The sequence below is a fragment of the Echiichthys vipera genome (assembly GCF_963691815.1).
Source record: "Echiichthys vipera genome assembly, chromosome: 10".
Classification (NCBI taxonomy): domain Eukaryota; kingdom Metazoa; phylum Chordata; class Actinopteri; order Perciformes; family Trachinidae; genus Echiichthys; species Echiichthys vipera.
Genome location: NC_139835.1, coordinates 26,040,415 through 26,061,614, shown reverse-complemented (window position 1 = coordinate 26,061,614; position 21,200 = coordinate 26,040,415). Strand labels below are relative to the sequence as shown.

At 40.1% G+C, this 21,200-nt stretch overlaps 1 protein-coding gene across 1 annotated transcript in view; it reads left to right on the top strand.

The window, feature by feature from the left end:
* The window catches only part of adcy5 (adenylate cyclase 5), a gene marked incomplete at its 5' end in the record, with an annotated part of 85,717 nt that overhangs the window by 47,664 nt on the left and 16,853 nt on the right, over window positions 1-21,200 (top strand). The window contains 6 exons of the mRNA XM_083921323.1: window positions 5,341-5,452; window positions 8,382-8,509; window positions 10,496-10,654; window positions 10,771-10,912; window positions 13,897-14,034; window positions 17,914-17,936. Coding sequence (XP_083777449.1) covers window positions 5,341-5,452; window positions 8,382-8,509; window positions 10,496-10,654; window positions 10,771-10,912; window positions 13,897-14,034; window positions 17,914-17,936 — 702 coding nt within the window. The remainder of the gene's footprint in view (window positions 1-5,340; window positions 5,453-8,381; window positions 8,510-10,495; window positions 10,655-10,770; window positions 10,913-13,896; window positions 14,035-17,913; window positions 17,937-21,200) is intronic.

Genomic DNA, 21,200 nt, shown 5'->3' with positions numbered 1-21,200 from the left:
CAACAGGAAGATTTTTGACAGATATCTTAAATGGTGAACAAAGCTCCTGGGTGAACAACTTCCATTGGAATAAATGTGTGTCAAGTTTTATAACCTGCAGATTGTGTGAAGAGAACTAAATATTGCTTATCAAGACAGACATACAGTGGGTACGGAAAGTATTCAGACCCCCTTAAATTTTTTACTCTTTGTTAAATTGCAGCCATGTGCTAAAATCATTTAAGTTCATTTTTTTCCTCATTAATGTACACACAGCACCCCATATTGACAGAAAAACACAGAATTGTAGACATTTTTACAGATTTATTAAAAAAGAAAAACTGAAATATCACATGGACATAAGTATTCAGACCCTTTGCTGTGACACTTGTATATTTACCTCAGGTACTGTCCATTTCTTCTGATCATCCATGAGATGGTTCTACACCTTCATTGGAGTCCAGCTGTGTTTAATTCTAATGATTGGACTTGATTAAGGAAGCCACACACCTGTCTATATAAGACCTTACAGCTCACAGTGCATGTCAGAGCAGATGAGAATCATGAGGTCGAAGGAACTGCCTGAAGAGCTCAGAGACAGAATTGTGGCAAGGCACAGATCTGGCCATGGATACAAAAAAATTTCTGCTGCACTTAAAGTTCCCAAGAGCACAGTGGCCTCCATAATCCTTAAATGGAAGACGTATGGGATGACAAGAACTCTTCCAAGAGCTGGCCGTCCAACCAAACTGAGCAATCGGGGGAGAAGAGCCTTGGTGAGAGAGGTAAAGAAGAACCCAAAGATCACAGTGGCTGAACTCCAGAGATGCAGTGAGGAGATGGGAGAAAGTTCAAGAAAGTCAACCATCACTGCAGCCCTCCACCAGTCAGGGCTTTATGGCAGAGTGGCCCGACGGAAGCCTCTCCTCAGAGTAAGACACATGAAAGCCCGCATAGAATTTGCCAAAAAACACATGAAGGACTCCCAGACTATGATAAATAAGATTCTCTGGTCTGATGAGACAAAGATAGAACTTTTTGGCCTTAATTCTAAGCGGTATGTGTGGAGAAAACCAGGCACCGCTCATCACCTGCCCAACACCATCCCTACAGTCAAGTGTGGTGGTGGGAGCATCATGCTGTGGGGGTGTTTTGCAGCTGCAGGGACAGGACGACTGGTTGCAATTGAAGGAAAGATGAATGCGGCCAAGTACAGAGATATCCTGGACGAAAACCTTTTCCAGAGTGCTATGGACCTCAGACTGGGCCGACGGTTCACCTTCCAACAAGACAATGACCCTAAGCACACAGCTAAAATGACGAAGGAGTGGCTTCGGAACAACTCTGTGACTGTTCTTGAATGGCCCAGCCAGAGCCCTGACTTGAACCCAATTGAGCATCTCTGGAGAGACCTCAAAATGGCTGTCCACCAACGTTCACCATCCAACCTGACAGAACTGGAGAGGATCTGCAAGGAGGAATGGCAGAGGATCCCCAAATCCAGGTGTGAAAAACTAGTTGCATCATTCCCAAGAAGACTCACGGCTGTATTAGCTCAAAAGGGTGCTTCCACTCAATACTGAGCAAAGGGTCTGAATACTTATGTCCATGTGATATTTCAGTTTTTCTTTTTTAATAAATCTGTAAAAATGTCTACAATTCTGTGTTTTTCTGTCAATATGGGGTGCTGTGTGTACATTAATGAGGAAAAAAATGAACTTAAATGATTTTAGCACATGGCTGCAATTTAACAAAGAGTAAAAAATTTAAGGGGGTCTGAATACTTTCCGTACCCACTGTATATATGTTTCCACGTTTTTGGGGCCCATAAAGCAGGTGTATTAGGTTGTTTTTTCCTGGCTTAGCTGGTTGACTATCAGCATATAAAAACAGTACAAAAATAATACACTGATAGTTTCATTATTATTGAATTGTGATAATACAAAGACTCATCTAACAGGTTTTTGTGGTACCAATGAATTGTTTCACAGCTGTGACCTTTATAATAAATATTTATGTAGAAAAATAATTATTTCTGGGCTGGTATGCATCACACTAAAATCACATCCCAGCCCAGTGTTTTTTATAGGTGCTAACTGGACTCGCTCTCAGGCAATTTACCAAATGATGATGATATAATGTTGACCATGCAGGGAAATTAAATTAGCCCTTATTATCCCATAAGTTAAATAATTTAACTGCGTAAATCTCAACAAACCTATTGTGCTGTGTTTGTCCAAGTGTTAACAATATGGATTAGTACATTGTCATTATAATCTTAGTTTAATACTGGAGCAGATGTCACATTAGTGTTTGTGTGTGACTCCAAAGTCATGAGGCTATATTGAAGTGCACTGCAATTTGTTTAATTTCTAATGGGTTTGTAGACATTTGCATTAAAAGCAAGCAAATTAAAGCCCTCATTACTGCATCATCTCTTCCCTTCAGCCTCTCGAGCATGTCATCCTTCCCTTTCTCTCCCTCCTCCATTCTTCCATTTCTCTCTTGCCTTTCTCTTCCACTCTCTCTGCTTCTACCCAGCGTGACAGACCAGTGTCTGAGCTCAGGCACATTGGTCAAGTGTCTGGTTTCACTCGACCTGCCATGCAACACTTCACAGAAAACAATCAATTATTCTCAGAAACGTGTACCCCAGAGTGGGGACTCTTAATCCTCTTCAGCCTAAGACACAAATTGAGGAAATTTAGGGGCATTTTGTAACCTAGGTTCATTAGAACATGTTAATGCTTTTGCCATGTGGTCAGCCGAGAGAACAAACCCAGCCATGGCACAAAATGAATGTCACATACGCACTATACAAACTCAGACTTTTTTTTAAACATGCATTTGAACATATAAACGCTCACAGCTCCTGCCCACACATACTGTACAAACACACCATGTTCTTGGCTGTGTATCAGGCACCTACCCTGTGAGATTCATGTGAGCTTGTTTGGTTTGAAACCTTTTGTGTATTTATAGCTCTCTCTCGTCCTTGCTGGGGTCTGACTCAAAAAGCCACTTCTGCAGAGCCTGTTGCAGTATCTGGCTTCAAAACATCAATGACAACGCTGCCTGGCTAAGTGTTGCAGCTGGATATAAGATGGATCTGTTTTATAACGCATATCAAATGGGAGGAGGCTTGAAACATACACATGAATCATAATGCGGCATGGAAAGACCACTATACTGTACATGTACATTTCAGTATTGATATAATATGAAACATTAGTAAAGAAAACGAGAAAGACAGAGACAAAAAACATAAATAAAAGGCCGTTGTCTACGCTCTCTTCAAGCCACCAGACAGTCATTTTACTTTGCACAACATAGGAGTTGGTGGTCTACCGCTTCCTCCATTTGTTAATTTGTTTCTAACCCTTTAAAAACCCAAAGTAACTGATTGAGACAGCCGTAGACCAGCAACTCCTATGTTCTGGGATGTAAGATTACGGATCTTGTCAAAGGAGTCTGGTGGCTTTAATGAGAGTATAGGTGTATACAATGGCTTCAGTTCCCTGTTGGAAAGGGCTATCTAACAGTAAGGAAAGGATGAGAAAATGTTCAAAATATAGCGTACACAGGTTTTGTTTTTTGTTGTTGTTGTTGTGTGGCCTCGTCCGCAGCAGTACAGGGCTTTGCTTCTGTGGCAGTACCGAATCAGGTCCGGAGTTTCTTTTTCACACATGCAGCACACAACCAGGGGTTCTCTGGGTCAGATGCGTTTGCAATTACTGGAAATAATACTTAATTTTGTCACAACCAACCGAGTCGCTTGCCATTCTCCAAATTTGTCTGATGATTTTAGTGTCGGTCCGTACTAATATGAGTCTCGCCGTCTCCCTAGTTAGACAATTTCACCCAAATCACCTTTTTTCTTCACCGTACGACGTTTGTTTGGCCAATTCATGATACAAACGCCATCAACGCGCCCCCTCGTTCCATTGGTGGATACACTGGAGAATGAGCGGCTGTATTCACAGATACGTATTCACAGATACGTATTCACAAGTGTCTTTGTACTAGGGAGCATTTGATGTTTGTGCAACTGAATTGGACATTTGTGTTCTCACATACAGTTTCAGGCTTGCAGTGTGTATGTGTGAAAGGGCTTTATTGATTCACTGACTAAGAACCTGATACAACCCCACTTCAAAAGATCCAAACTATACTATTTAGTTGGGACATTGATTTATTTTTCATTTTATTTGATCATTGGGGATCCAACCAGGAGCCAAGTCAGGCTCAAGTGAATCAGTGTCAAAGTCGCTGCAAGGAAGAACAGTGTTAAGCAATGGAGGCATGATTTTGCCTTCTGACTTTTGGAGTTCATCACATGTTTCACCCCAGGAGGAAATTGGTGACCAAAGAATAAATATGCTTATTGAAGAAATAAATGTGAAGCGCGAGATGTGACTTTATGTGATGGAGGGTTGTGATGCTCCAAAGAACAACTTGAGCCGTTCAGTACAAGCTTGTGGGGTTTTATCTGTGAGTGTGCATGAGGCCAACCCGACTGTCTCCCACAGCTAAGGCTGAGCCTGTTGCTTTCTCTACCTCTCTTTGTCCTTGGTTCTTTCAGAGAGAAAGGATTCAGCCTTGTGAGATCATCTGTCCTGCTGTTGTGTCAGTGTGAGCAGAGTAATGAAACTGCCTCAATCAAAAAAAGACCACGCTATATCAGTTTACCGTGTTCTCAGGGATGGGAAGCTGCTGGGAAGTGCAAAGCTACTCGCTAATGTATTGGTTCTGTCTTTCTCCCTCACACACACTCGCAGTCTCCACGCCACTTTGCCAGGACAAGAACTCATTAGGACAAATGCTATGTCAAGTACTTTTTAACAACAGATTATATTTAGACATGGCTGTACGTTACTATTTCAACCACATCTCACACCTCAGTATCAGTCAATATTGTCAGGCGTACATCTTTAACAGAGTCATTTCCAACATTTCCCTGTTTTTATACCCTGGGGCGTGCAGCTCAAAGGACAGAATGGTTTCTTTATTTAAAGTTTTGAGGGTGTTTTATGGGCTATAGCAAAGCAGGGACACTTTGTAAATTCTGCAAAAAATGAATTTGTTTTATTCTAATATGAACCAAATACAAATTTATACTGTAGTATCTGTCTGTTAGATAAATATGAATTCAAGGTTCTGTTACCGTGTTGCCTATTGCTTGTCTAATTTCAGAAGCACACTTTAGTTTAGTGTTTTTTTCCTGCTTTGAAACGAACCAAGCACCGCCCAAATTTACACGCGCTGCTTAGCGATATGTTGTTTTGTCCATCCGTCCATCAATCTAAACTTGGGTGGTGAAGAATGCTGATTTCTGTTTCTCTTGTCTTTGTGTTTCTGCAGCATCTTATTTGCGGACATCGAGGGTTTCACCAGCCTGGCATCCCAGTGCACAGCACAGGAGTTGGTGATGACTCTTAATGAACTCTTCGCCCGCTTTGACAAGCTGGCAGCGGTAAGAATGCTACCACACATATGTATGAAATATATTAAGACCACAATCTGTGCTCACATTTATATATTCTTTTAACGTTAACTCTACTTTAACTCTTTAAAAGGTTGTTTGTTTCCTTTTTGTTTTGAGAATAATCACTTTTTATCCAATGCAAACGTTACATGCTCTTTAAGATAGCAAGCTAGAAAGTTATGTATTATTGTCAATGAAAATGTAACCAGCAAACACATAGAAAAGTGTTATTCCCTTTCCAGAAACACTAATGAAACATAGCTCTTGTTCTTAGTCAGCTCAGTCACGATTCACCTGGTGTTGATTATCTCCACCAGGGAGGTGATGTCCTCTGTGTGTCCGCAGGGTTGTGGAAAAACTACTGACCCAAGTTTAATGGAACCTGGTGGAAGGGTATAGCATGGGCCAAGGCAAGGAAAATCCCATTCAAGAACCCAGACCACAAATTATTTCTCACTTCCATTAACATTGGGAGATAGGGCATGGTTTCGTTGGAGATCTGTGCAGCTAACCCCATACTTACGTACTGTTTCTACCAGCCTCTTTCACCATGTAAGTCAGTGGGAAAAGGCCTTTTTGGTCCCAATGGCATCATGTGACTGACACATATCAAATTGGCTTCTAAGTCTGTCACACTTCCTGGGGGCCTTGTGGAAACCTATGGGTGATGTCTTAAAAATTAGAATACAGTTATAAAATACATATCAGCCAATGTCAGCATGAACACAAACATGTACAAACAGAGCTCAGGGGCACCCTCGAAATATCTACTTCATATCAAAGTATCAAAAGCAGCCAGACCGGTGTTTGTAACACATTTCTAATAACCTGAACCACAGCTTCATAAACAGCACATTCATGAATATTGATATTTTCTCCTTCTTATCCAGAAGCTTCATTGTTTGTCCAGATAATGCTCAATGTATGTCATTTGTTTATGAAAGGCGAAATGATGTGTTAATCAATATTTATGCGTGAAATAGATATAATGATATTAACCAGAATTGTTGCTACTGACACTTTTATGTCCATGCCAGATGTACCTTGTATCTGTGTATACACACACACACACACACACACACACACACACACACACACACACACACACACACACACACACACACACACACACACACACACACACACACACACACACACACACACACACACACACACACACACACACACACACCCACCCTCTGTCTGTGCTCTATACACAGTGGGTCTTTTTGTATTTTCCCAGAGCCATGTGCTAGAGAGATACTCAGGTGGCTATCATGAGACACAGTGTACTCCGAAGCCCTACTGATCCACACATACACAAACACAAACACACACACACACACACAGTCATCCCACTCACTGCTAAGGGGTCTTTGAGTTCTCAGGCTAATGTGTAAAATCAATGCTAAGATGCAAGTATTGTAGAGATTCTGCTTTTCTTGTCTATGCAACTACAGCGGCTTTCTTCTTGAAAGTGCAGATTCATCTGAGGCTGAAAGCCCCTCAAAGGGTCAGTTCACCTTATTTATAAAAAAAAAAGGAAGAAAATCTCAGTTACCCCTGGTATCTTGCAGAGGGTTTTACGTGTCCTGGCCAGGATTTGAAAAACCACCCTCACTTGTTTCAGCGGTTTGGCCTTTTTGGTCTTGGATGTTTTCGTATAAATGTTAGGCCTTGGAGCATCCAATAATGTAATAATTTCCTGAAAATGTAATAAAAGTAGCACTTAATCTGATCAAAAATGCAATATAACCCAATAATGTAATCACTTGACCAATACTGTAACGAATTTGAATACATTTCATAAGATCAGATGAGGCAAAGGAGAACCTTCATCCAATAAGAATCCCTGTTGACTCAAAAACAGAATTTCACGGAGATTGAATCGACTGTTTTGCCTTCATCGCTCGTTTGGTGAACGTAAGCCAGCTTCTGCAGCTTTTGTCATTCTCTACTGTGCCTGATCGAAGATCCACCCTGGTCTAAAGGACGAACCTTGCACTATGACCAATCAGCATGGGTATGGAAAGGTTCATTTTTAGAATTAATGGGGGACTTTAGTTTAATGCGTCTTTGCCTGACAACAACATTCCACTTTTAGAAGTTGTAAATTTTACATAAAGTGCAGTTTACATTTCCAATGATGAATTCAATGTCAGATAGTGTTTTCAGTAGGCTAACACGACCCTAGCAGTGTTATAGATTTTGTATACCTGCTCATATTTTGTATACTTACTACTTTATTTTACATTATTACATTATCAGTGAAAATTGTTACACCTTCAGTTTTGAAAAAATATCCCATCTGTACAGTTTTACATTACATCAGCAAAATGTTCTTAAAATATGAGTCGGTTCAATCTCTTTTTTCGATCTTCGATCAGATTGAGTGCAAGATCTATTACATGAAGACAATATTATGTTTTAGGCTGCTACACTGAAACCATCTTCATTTGAATGTTGCTCTGCACTCTGAACATTTGCACTCTGCTTTGTCTAAGACGTATTCTAAGAAGTGTTTTTGACACACAGCTGGACTGTAAGATACTATTACACCGTGAAAAGTCATTGGAAGAATTTAAATCATCATAATAACATTTGTTTACGGTTGTGGTTTCTAGTTGTCATGATCTTTATTTCAGTACGCACAATACAAATACACAGGCACAAACAGACATACAGGCACATATTAAAAACCCCAGGTCCCACGGGTCCTACCTCACCACCCATGGCAGCCATTAATATTAAATGATGAATGAACTTAAAGCGTGTGAATAGAACAAGCTGTACAGTTTTCTGCATCCGAGGGATGACGTATAAAAGGAAAGGCCTTAAAGTATGTATCCCAACACAGTAAACTCTTCTCTAGTGTTTTAGTTGGTTACTTATCCACTGAGTTGTTCTTTTGTGACAGGAGAACCACTGTCTGCGGATCAAGATCCTGGGAGACTGCTACTACTGCGTGTCTGGGCTGCCAGAGGCGAGGGCCGACCACGCCCACTGCTGTGTGGAGATGGGGGTCGACATGATAGAGGCCATCTCGTAAGTTTCACTCGGGGTTAAAAGGGCATCGCCGATTAACATGTGACTGGGATAAGGGAAGCCTAATATGTAAAATGTCAGTCTACTTCAGTTGGTGGGAAAACCGATCGACAGATTATTTCCAGATGCAGTTTAAGTTGCATTTCAAGGGAATGATTAATTAGCCGTGGGAGGGCCTATAAATAACATGACTTGTTATGCGGGAATACTTTTCTGTCATACATTCAAAAACTGCTTATGCTTCCACTCATTTTCATTGCACAGTTAGGTCCTGTAAATGATCTAAAAGCCAAACTGACATCAAATGTCACTGTTCTGCTCTCGGGGTTGAGGTTACAGTTCAAGACTCGAGGGTGACACGTTGATTGTGTAGGTGAAGGGTGTGACATTTCTCATTCCCTCCCTGAAGGGCCTGCTGCCTGCTCCTTAATGTTTTTTTTGTTATTTTGCCCCAAAAAGTCCCAGGTTTCTAAGTCACCCCAGCAGATCTGCCTCACTCTGCTCTCAGGCATTATCCCCTTTATTATTTTATCCATCCATCCATCCATCCACCCATCCATCCATCCATCCATCCATCCATCCATCCATCCATCCATCCATCCATCCATCCATCCATCCATCCATCCATCCATCCATCCATCCATCCATCCATCCATCCATCCATCCATCCATCCATCCATCCATCCATCCATCCATCCATCCATCCATCCATCCATCCATCCATCCATCCATCCATCCATCCATCCATCCATCCATCCATCCATCCATCCATCCAGGTTCTGTGTACTGCTCAGAGTAGTATAAACTGGGCTTGTTGGGACATTTTTGAAAAAATACACTTCCTCCCTTTATTGCCAAGAGTTAGATGAGAGGATTGATACTGCTGTCGTGTCACGGGGCAGCAGTAGCTCCGACCACGTACCAAATTCCTGCACGGACCAAGTATGGAAGTGGACTGGACGCTGGAAAGGGTCCAGTTCACCTCATATGCCCTTGAGCAAGGCACCAAAACCCCCTAACTCTGACATCTCATATCAGGCCTGTGTGTTTTTATAATATGGTAACAGTGAAACAATTTCCCCTCGTGGGACTAATAAAGTCGGTCTGTACAGAACAGTACAATAAATATGAAGCTGCAGCCAGCTAACTTAGCACAGCACAGAGATTAGAAACTGGGGGGAACAGCTAGCCTGGCTTTGTTCACAACATTTTTCTAAATGTTTTCCTTTTAAAAGATTTATTGTGTAATTATTTAGGTCATTTTTTGGTTCCAGCTTGTCAAATGTTCTAATCTGAATGTGTTAATCCACATTAGTGCTAGTGTAACTGTACAAAAAAGTTTAATTCACGCAAACTGATTTGCCAGATAGTCTAGTATCAAAACATGGCTATTTATTAAACTATGCAAGTAAGACAGTGTGTGTGAATTGTCCAACTTTTTTTTTACTTACTCCTCCCTTTCCTACACACATGTCTTAAGTTACAGATGTGCTAAGGATCCTTTTGATTAGCGTAAATGTACCATTGGACAGAAGCACCACAAACCTGCCTTTTCATAAAACAGAGATGAACTCAGGGGCAGCCTTCAGTCAGACCACCAGGTCAAAGCGTTGAGATTTGTCCAGTTGCAGCATTACGTGCATATTTAGCTTGAATCTAATCATAATGATCGCAAGGCTGCAGCAATGGGAATGCAGTCTTTAGCCACCCCTCAGGTCATCCGTCTATTATTGAAAGCTCCTATAAAACCCATTGAACAAAAGCACATGGCTGCCTCTATTTTTATCTTTGAGTCTACGGTATGTTGCCATGTTGTTAGTCATCATCAATACATGTATTTTACTTCACACAGTCAGAGAACGACACAACCAAAACATTCACTTCACTATCTTAGTCAACAAAGAAGTTAACAAAAAAAGTACTCCTCCTCCTGAGGTGAAGATTATTATTTCGTAATGGCACCATCATTTCTAATGTTTCCTGCAGGCTGGTACGTGAGGTGACTGGGGTGAACGTGAACATGCGAGTGGGCATCCACAGCGGCAGGGTGCACTGTGGGGTGCTGGGACTCAGGAAGTGGCAGTTCGACGTCTGGTCCAATGATGTCACGCTAGCCAATCAGATGGAGGCGGGGGGTCAAGCTGGGTATGTCTCTTCAGTTAAAGTCAAACTATCTAGTCTGTTTTTGCTGAAACTGTATGTACAGCCTGTAGATTTTAAACATTAATATGGGTGTTTTATGTGTGTTCTTCCCATTTCAGGCGTATTCATATCACGAAAGCCACTTTGAATTATCTGAACGGGGACTACGATGTGGAGCATGGAGCAGGGGGCGACAGAAACCCATACCTGAAGAAGCACAACATAGAAACCTACCTCATTGTGGGCTGCAGTCAGAAAAGAGTACGTCATCATTATCGTCTGAAATTGCAACCGACATGCAGACATAAAAAGATGCACCATACATAGGTTTATTTTTAATATAATTATTTCAGTTTAAACCCACAGTCATTGATTTTTAGCCACTAGGGGGAAGAAGAACTCCATAACGAGCCGACAGAAACAAAGCACTGACATATTATTACCTTATGAAGTTGTTATGGCTGCCATGTTAACAAAAATTACACATTAAGCAAACACAGATGATGTTATTTTTTCCCCATTGGAGTCATGATTCTGTCCACTTGATACAAGTAGACATAGAGCCAAAACTAAGGACAACAAAGGTGAACAAAGATATGTGAAAGCAAACAGAACTAATATGTATATAGTGAAAAAAAATGCCAGATTCAAATATATATATATATATAAATGCAACAATGATAAACAAAATGCAATCTCAAGTGTTCCTTTGGATTATAAACAAATACAAGTTGTGCAAAGATCTAAATATTAAAAGGATATACAAGTACCGGGTGGATGTATACATATCTATATACAGTATAATGCAACATACAGGATTTATATTTTACCATCATTAACTAGGCAGTATTTTACATGTACATTGATATATCATCAAAACCAAAACTGAAGACCTGTTGCTGATGAAGCCATCTTTTAAAATAAGAGAGTTACTTCACTGCATGAGCATCCTGTTTGTTTTGACTGGAGTGCTTTTATCAGCCGCCTTTGTCCTCCAGCAGTATCACAAGCTGTGACTGTGGATAGCATGTCATGTGAAGGGATATCTTCCTCATGCTCTGAGACAGAAGAAAGACTGTACAGTCTAATTATTTTGAGTCTTTTTTAAGTTTCAAAAACAAATCCTGGAGCAAGTATGTGGTTCTAATATCAGATAGAAGAGTTCCACATCTAGAAATCTTCTTTTAACACACAAGAAACTGAAATGGTTTATTTTTCCTGAGCATAAAAAAACATTATGTTTTTACTTCCTGCTTCTTACGGTATGAGTTAATTAATGTTTAAAGTTGGGGTCCGCAGTGAGAGATGTTTGTAGCGATCTAACCACCACGTCAGGAACAAGCTCTTCAGTTGTCGACTGCATCAGTGATGACTTGAGCTGAATAATGGGAAGCCAACAATAATCGGTTGATTGTTCCATCATCATGTTATGCAACATCCAACCATATGTCTTTTATACATTTGAGATGGGTTTAGCTGTTTGCATACAAACACAACTGCTATACATCAAGAATAGTCAACAAGGGCACCGCATTTAATTTCTTTCACAGATATGAAAGGGTCAGAATAACCAAATTACTAAGAGATATTTTTCTTACAACCGAAAGTTTGAAAGTGATATTCTTTATTTATTTATTTATTTATCAGAGACAGTACACATTAATCAAAATTACTGCAAATGTGCTAGTGATAGCCCAAAAGGCTAATTTTTAACTGTTGTCCCTGTCAAATCGGCCAATAAAATTTAAAACTTAAAACTTAAATAAATTAAAACACATAACATATAGTGGTGACATGTAGACATGCAGATAGTTTTGGTTTTATTTTCCCTAATTTAAAAACACCAGCTTCAATCCAAAGACAATGAAGGAAAACAAAACACTATTCGAAAGCTCTGAAAATCGTAGATAAATCACTTTTCTCCATTGTACTGGTGTTCTCTTTGGCAAAAACCACACAATATTAAAAAACAAGCAATACAATATTCAAGTATTAAACTACCAATAAATAAACTACATAAAGACATGGGATCGAATACTTATTTTCCTTTGAAGACTAGGCTTTTCTGTGTGACAATATCAAATACATTTTGTCAGTGGTCCCAATTACAACTTTTAAATGAGCAAACAAAGTTGCCCCATTTTTAGATCCTGGTGAATCTTTTAAGATTAATCCGTCTGAGGGGAGAAAAGATTTTAATTGCTTTTTATTCCAAGCCTGGCTTTGAAAGTGTGAATCCTGAGACATAGTACTTTGAAGGTTTAATATATATATATATATATATATATATATATATATATATATATATATATATATATATATATATATATATATATATATATATATGAACTCAAGACCATCTTGTGATAGATCACTCCAGCCGTGGCGCCAGAGGCGTAAGGTGTGGGTGCATTTATAGTTTTCTAAATCTTCATCTTTATGGATCATGTGTACATTTAGGCTTTTCTTGATGTATGATTCATGCATGAGAGTAATTAATCACTAATGCACACATCACCATCCAAGCACGGTGGTGCAGTATCAAAAACTTTACTGACTTTAACTCAAAGATCAGAACAAGAACCTCTCTTGTCCACAAATCACAATTATTCATGGTGTTTGGCAGTTTTGATGCGGTCATTAATTTATCAGATGTACAGTCATAACATGAGCAGGCCTATGTGATTGCAGTTATGAATGTTTTTGCAACAAGAGTCACGGTCCAGTTTTTGCAATAACATGAAATCCACAAACCCCCCACCCTCCAACAGCCATCTATTACCTCAAAATGTACTTAAAGCTGGTAAACAGCAAAAGAAACACCAGAATTTAAAGTGGGTGAGAGGGAGAGCGGCAGGAAGAGGTCTGAGCCAATAGGAAAGCTCTCTCATTTTCTCTCTGAAATGACCTGTGATTGGCCAAAGTCTCCCGTCTAGGACTTTCTAAAGCTTGAAAACAGAGCCAAGAGGAGGTGCAGAAGTCTAGTTCTCTCTAACGCTTAAATTACAATATGATGAAAGATTATGCAATTTGGGTCATACAAAAAAATAAACTACCCCAGGTTTAAGTACGGTACTTTTCCAGGAGGTAGACAGTGCATATTACAGTTCAATATACGCAAGATTGTCAGCTGAACCACCTAATGAATAAGACCTTGTGTCTGTAATCTTTTGATCAGGTTTTGTGAGTTCCTCAGCATGTAATGAATATATTCCAATACCTATTTCTGTCTTTCTTTCTTACAGAAAGAGGAAAAGGCGATGATAGCAAAAATGAACCGACAGAGGACCAATTCTGTCACCCACAACAGCGGCCACTGGACCGACCGACCGTTCTACAACCATCTGGGTGGCAACCAGGTCTCCAAGGAAATGAAGAGGATGGTGAGGAAAATTGAAAAAGTGGTCCTTTCAAAGTGTCCTGCTTTGTAGAGCTGCTATTATGCCTGTCATTGTTATTTGAGTGCCACAGCCAGGTGACTCCCCTGCCAATATCTTATCTCAGCCCTCATTTAGTGATGATCCAACACATTGTTAATGCCCTTAATCCTTTCGATCTGCAGCCCTGATAAGCAGCGGCAATGGCACACTCCGCCTCTCACATCTCACCCCGGCTCTGAGAGGCTCTCAGGAGCACTCAGGGAGACAACAGCAACATGTAGGCGGCCGCAATAAAGCGAGAACCAGATCAAATTGTTGGTCCACTGCTGCCAGTTGAGAAGTGAGGGAAAGAAAAAGACCACATCCACTAAACTTCAACCTCTCCTGGGAGGAAAAGCTTGAGATGTAGCAGCTGCATAATGACAAGACCATATTGATATGCATTTCTTTTTATAAGTGCATTTCTCTCTCTGCAAACAGTCGGTGCGTTAACATGCAGTTTGAAAACCTGATTATATTCAGGTTAAGGGCGTACCCAGGTTTCATAAACACCATGTAAACACCATAACCCGGGTAAAATCGAGGATTTCATACATTAACAGACCTAGAGAACTCCTTCAGTTCCCCATTACTCGTGCATAAACAGCGTTCTCGGATTATTATCGGGTTTCTTTTCAGATTTAGACCTGATCCTTTTATCTAAGTCTTAACCTGCAAACAGGTCTTTGAAAAAGAGAGGACCATGTCCAAAGATGTCCTCACTCTGTTGGGAAAATGATGTGATCCTTACAAAGACACCTGTACAAGTACACGCATGCACACACGCACGCGAGCGCACACACACACAATCACATATCATTTGTCCCCCAACCGCTCTTAGTGAACCTATTATTGAAAGAATGTGAGATAGCTCAGACCACATGCACAGTTCGGTTTCAGTTTTACTTTTACGTTTCTGTAATAAAAATTGAATCAGGGTTGTGTTTACAGCACAAGGGGGTCACATGGTAGAAGGAGTGATTGTAATCAAAATCAAAATTAAATAGCTTTAAAGTGATGTCATTCTTTTTTTTGAACCTCCCTACTAACAAAATCAAAATCTGCCAAACTCATGTTTTATTTGTTCTTGCAAGCGCTGCTACGACACACTGACAAACACAATTTTATAGTATTTTCACTAACTGCACTGTATGACAGTTAAATACTGCATTTCATGACTTAAAAACCTTTTTCACATTTCATGCTTTTATTTTGAAGAAACACTACAGCCGAGATCACTCAGCATTAAAAAAAAACAACAGGCTTATCTGCTGTCGTCCTGGATGACGATATTCAATTACTGCTCCTGACATCAACTGTGTCACCAAAGTGTCTTTACGCTGTGACAGACGCAGCCCTTTTAAAGTTTGCAGAAACATTAATGCTTCAACTTTATTTGCCACAGTTTCTTCTTCCTCTGCCTCTGTTCTCCTCCTGCCTATCACGCTCTCCCTTTGTATCTCTGCACTGCTCATTAATCACCCGGAAAGCTCTGAAGATAAAGCATATTGTAGCCAGTGAGGAGTCAAAGACGCACAGAGGGCGTGAGAGAGAACTTGTATATAAATGGGAGGGAGGGAGGGAGGGAGGGAGTGTCGTGGATGGATGTTCTCCATTGTTCGGTCTGTATCCAGGCACAGATGGAGCTGAGCAGTGGACTTTGAATGACTTATGAGGAATCCACGACTACTGTTTATTGTTTACTGCTCTCATACGCTGGGAAGATGAGTCAGTGATTTTTTAGGCATACATCCCAAATATATGAAGGTTCCAGCTTCTCATTTGTGAGAATTGGATGCTTGTTTTTGTCGTACATGATAGTAAACTGAATATCTTTGGGTTTTGACTGTTGGTTTGAGAAAAACAGTTTTGAATATGTCATTCTTGAAGAAACAATGACATTTTCACTGGTTTCTGACAGGTTTACAGATAACGATTTATTAATTTACAGAGAAAATAATCCACGGATAAGTGATGATAAAAACAAAAGTCAGTTACAGCCCAAGTTCCAGTCTTTGCATGCAGAAGCCAGCTGTGCTCCCACAGCATTGTCATTGATATGTTCATCCACTAGAGGGAGCAAGAGAGACATATTAGCTCAATTCAGTGTAAAACACAGTGATATTACCATGTATTTCACACACAAGGAATATGGTGCATACATTAAACACAGTAAAACAAAATGAAGAGCTGCACAGGTCTGCGTAGGAATATGCCAAAGCTCACTGTATACATATGGAGAATATGTGCATTTACAGAGATGATCATCCAAAAGATGTGCATTAATATAATACAGTTATATGTGGACATCGGTGGATTACTGGGGACCAAAGACACAAAGGGGTCAGAAGTAAGAAATTGAATGATACTTTTTAAGGAAACCAATGTGTGAATGAAGTAGAAGCTGTGTGACAGCTCAGTTGATGACTATTTAAAGTGAATTATTGAATCACATAATAGGAAAAATGAAAACCTTTATGCTTTAAACTCTTACTGAAGTGCTTTTTTTGGGAAGAAAAACACGTGAAACTCACCCCCTTTGTCTCTGCTCAACACTGTAACCTATATTTTCATCTCCTCTTAATTTTTACTTGTTTTATCTCTTTTTCTGATCTCAAGAACTAGAAAATGTCCAGTTCTTCTCATTATAATTACTTGCTGACCCCAGTCTTTGTTTCCTGCTGTGCAGAGTTGAGAATGGGCGAGATGAGGAGAGAGCGGTGCCAATCTGCAGCTCAGTTTGACGCAAATATCTCTCTTTTTTTTAGCCGACACCTGCTTGATTGTTTTCCTTGCTCACTTGCTTCGAGCCACAGCGAACCTTTCCACCCATGCCTCGTTTTTTATTTAATTTTCTCAAACTGGTTATTATTTCATCATCAGACCTCCAAGAACGGTTATTTTCAAAAATTATAGTCCCAGCGTTGAATGTGAACAAGCTGACGTGCAATCAGAGTGACGATTGTTCGGCTGAAGCTCCTTAACTCAAAAACAAAAAAAAGATGGAGATATAAAGGAGATTAAAATGACCTAATATAAGTTATAGTGCCATCAAGACTAAATGTTGTTGTATAAGTCATATATTAAATAAAATAAATGTATGTACTGTAAATAATTCATCCATAAGCTTAAAACTGTGCCTTTCATCAACTGAACTACTAGAAATCCTTTTGTTTTAAATAGATGAGTTGAGCTAACAATTATTTTTTCATATTGATGAATCCGTCTACAAGAAATAATTACTAAATCACGAGTATCTATAAAATATCATTTGTTTTGTCCAAACAACAGTCAAACATATTTAATTAACAAAGAAATCAAACAGTAAAAAAAGCAGCAATTCCTCATATTTGAGAAGCTGGGATGTTAATGTAAAGAAGAAGAAGAACTACTTTATTAATCCTGCAACGCGAAATTCAATTTTTTTCACTCTATCATTATTCATGTTACACACACAGGCCCAAAATACACACACATGCACAAACAGGACCTATACACATGCAATTAATGGAGAGAGCGAGGGGGCTGCCAGTGGACCGGCACCCCAAGCATTTGGGGATTCGGTGCTTTGCTCAACAGCACCTCGGCAGTGCCCAGGAGATGGCCACCCAGCCGTGTCACCTATGGACTGAGCTACTGCCGCCGTAAATGTTTACTCGGTCCATTTAAAATGAGATTTCTCAACCTGTGTCAATGTTGTTATTGTAAGTCAGGGGTAAAGTTGGAAAAAAGGGAAAAAGTGAGTCTGGTTCAAAACAGGTAAAAAAAGAAAAATCGGTTGCTGTGAGACTGTTTGAACCTTTCCAACTAATCATTATTATCTGTCTCTTTTCTGTCTTGCAGGGTTTCGAGGACCCCAAAGACAAGTGAGTATAATTGCATCAATATCATTGTGTCCTCCCTCTCTTCTTGTTCTGTATCGTACGTTTTTGTCTGCATGAATCTGAACTTGTGCTCACCGTCGTCAGAGATCTGTAAAAAAGAACTGAGAAAGAAGAATCAATCACAAGCATGAGTGCTGAGAGGAAATGTAATCAACGCTGTTAATGAGTGGCTGAAAATCAGAATTAATTACTTTTTTTAAGCCGCTGTTTGAGTCACAGGACATCAATGGGTGTAACCGAGTCAGGTGTCAGGTTAGACATCGATCCTGGGTCAGATTGCTGCGTTGGAATATTTAAACACAATCTTTAAGGTGTTTTTTCTTTTGCTTTGAGCTTTATTTTATCAGCTCACAGTCGTTGTGAAATCTCCTGACGGACTTAATGCTGCTGCTGCTGCTTATGGCTGATGTAAACACCTAATTTGCTTCCAAGCATAAACACAGCACAGATGGTTTTATTAAATCAATGATCCTGGTTACTGAGCACATATGGGATGCTATAATGCCTGCACTGTACAGAGAGTATCATACAAAAAGTTTATTTATTAAAAGGTTTGTTTATTAAAATTTCTTGCAGATACATTTTAATACATATACTAAAAAAAAAGTGTCTTTTTCCTGATAAAAGTGAAGCAGAGTTGGTAAAGCCCTTTCAGACGTCTGCCGGGTTGTATAAGCTCACCGGATATACATCAATACATTAAACACTACAGGAAAATACAGAAGGTAGACGAAATAAACACCTGACAAATAGAGTAGTTTCTCTGTGAGCGCGTTACTAAGTCTGATCTGAGCCTATGCATGAACACACGATTTTCTATCAAATTCAGTTTTTGATACTATTTTTGATACTGTGGTTAAAGGTCATGTCTTTTTTAATCCTAAAGCAGGTCGAGGTGCTGATTAAATATTGTGAATACTTCACTGTGACCTTGTTTTATCCCCTTTTTCTGATCTCAAGAACTAAAAAACCTCTGGTGCTTCTCATTATAATTACGCGCTGACCACAATCTTTGTTTCCTGCTGTGAAGAGCCGAGGATGTGTGAGATAAGACTAGAGTGGTGCCAATCTGCAGCCCAGTTGGACACAAGTTTGTGATTAGATGTCACAACCAGGGTCGTCCGGATCAACCGTTTTTGCCGTAACGGCGGTTACGTAACGTCACAGTTTCATAACCTTAAGAATTTTAGAAGCCAAGATATTAAGTGTCCCGATTCCTGCCTTGTGAAAATACTTTTCACCTTGTTTGCGGTGAAATCTCCTCTTGCGAGTCATGTAATATTTGTGTGTGAAGCGTTAAGAAGAGCTGTAAAAATGTCAGAGGGAACCGACCTTATATCTGCCAAAAAAGTGCCTTAAATCAGCAGCATGGGACTATTTTGCATAGGAATGGAAGTCAGTGAGAGCTGTTGTAGAAGATGCATTTCCATTTTGCAAAGTGTGACTTCTAAAAGTGACTGCAAAGGGTCCAACACTTAATAATGAATCATCATCCACCCCTGCTAAAGTAAATTAAGCTGCACCAACACAGTTTAAACTCAGATGTCTCAGTGTTTACTTTATGAATCTTCACACGTTATATAGTAGTTACCTGGATGTAACGCCAGTTCTATGAGCACGTGCAGCTCCCTCCATTCTCTGTATAAAGTAGGCTGACACGTTTTATGTGCAACACCAAAAGAATGCATGTCTTTTTTCTTCTTCTATGGTGCTGAATAATAAATTCCCTCATTAATAATCATGTAAACTGTCATATTTACGATACTGACAATAATCCTGATATCATAATATCCTATTATGACATCCCTAGTCACAACTGCACCATGTATAGGAAGAAAGTGCCGCTACAGTCATTCTCTGGCTGCAGCTGACGGTGCAGAGACACCGAGAGTGCAAATGCGGAAGACCTAGCAGCACTGACCAATCAGAGCAAAGTGGGCTTTCTTTGAGAGGGGGTCTTAAAGAGACAGGCGCTTAAATTGAGCGTTTCATTTAGAGGGTGAATACAGGTATATTCAGGAAGACAGTATGAGGAAAAAGTAGCTTGTTGGTGCAGTTGTCAGGGTTTCGCAAAGTGATTTGGCCTCTTTGGAACACTTTAAGTCATCTTGTGTTGCTATGGAAACCCAGATTTAAAAGTCATCATTGCCAGGCAGGTTTTTTTAGCTGGTAACTGCTTCTAATATGGGGTCAACTTGAAATGACCCACCTGTCTGAAGATGATATTTCAGGTCTCTCGCTGTCGGTTTATAAAGTGGTGCAGTGACTATCTCATCCAGAATATAAAGACAGAGGAGGGGGAGTTTAGCCCCTGAGGCTGTCAGTGATCAAAGAACTGAGTCATTTAAAAAGAAGTTGTCCTCCTCTCCTCCCCCGACCGTATAACTGTATCTGTGAGTTTGTCCTGACATCACACTGAGCCAGAGCGTCCGCACTGACAGCCTCTGCTCCGGGCTACAGCACAGATCCTGCTTCCCGTGCGCCCTGACAGCTTTTTGGATATGAGAGGAAATGCATGCTGCGTTTTTTTTTTTTTTTATCGCGCTGTACTAGAAAGCATCACTGGGTACAAAATCACAGCTTAGATTGGGAAATGTTTCTGTACGACTGAGTGATCTGGTGCAGTCAGCAGACACGTATTTAGTCCATTTATGAGGAGTTTATGAGCGATTAGACTCCGAAAATCCTCTCTGACCAAAATCATGCCCTAAATGTGAACCACGAGGCAGATCATTCAGCAGTGAAAAAGCTAATGTTGTTTAACTGCTACAACATGCTTCTCTGCCACTACGGTCAGTGACGTGCAGTGAGGGTTGGGGTTGGGGAGGCACTGACTCACATGTCAGATTTACAAACATACAGTTGGATGCCGATAGGACAGGATGAGAGAATAGGAGCGAATAGGATGCTGAAAACCATTTTAAAACACCAGTGCAACTGTATGTTGCAGTATATCTTACCTTTACTTGTAAATGACTTCTTGCTTTGACTGAAAGTCCAGCTTTGAAAAATGTCTCAGTTTAGAAATCAAATCCTCCATTTTCAGGGTGAGAAATGACAGCTTGTCCTAAGCTCTACAGCGTCCCACAGCACACTTCTGTGTTTACTTTTTGCACACAGGTCAGAGTTCACCGTGACCTGGCTAGTAATCAGGCTGCTCACTTTCGCCGCCTACCTTGAGGCAGAGGTACTGCCTGCCTCAAGGCGAGCAATCCACAGGGGGATTTATGTCATATCAATAAGATG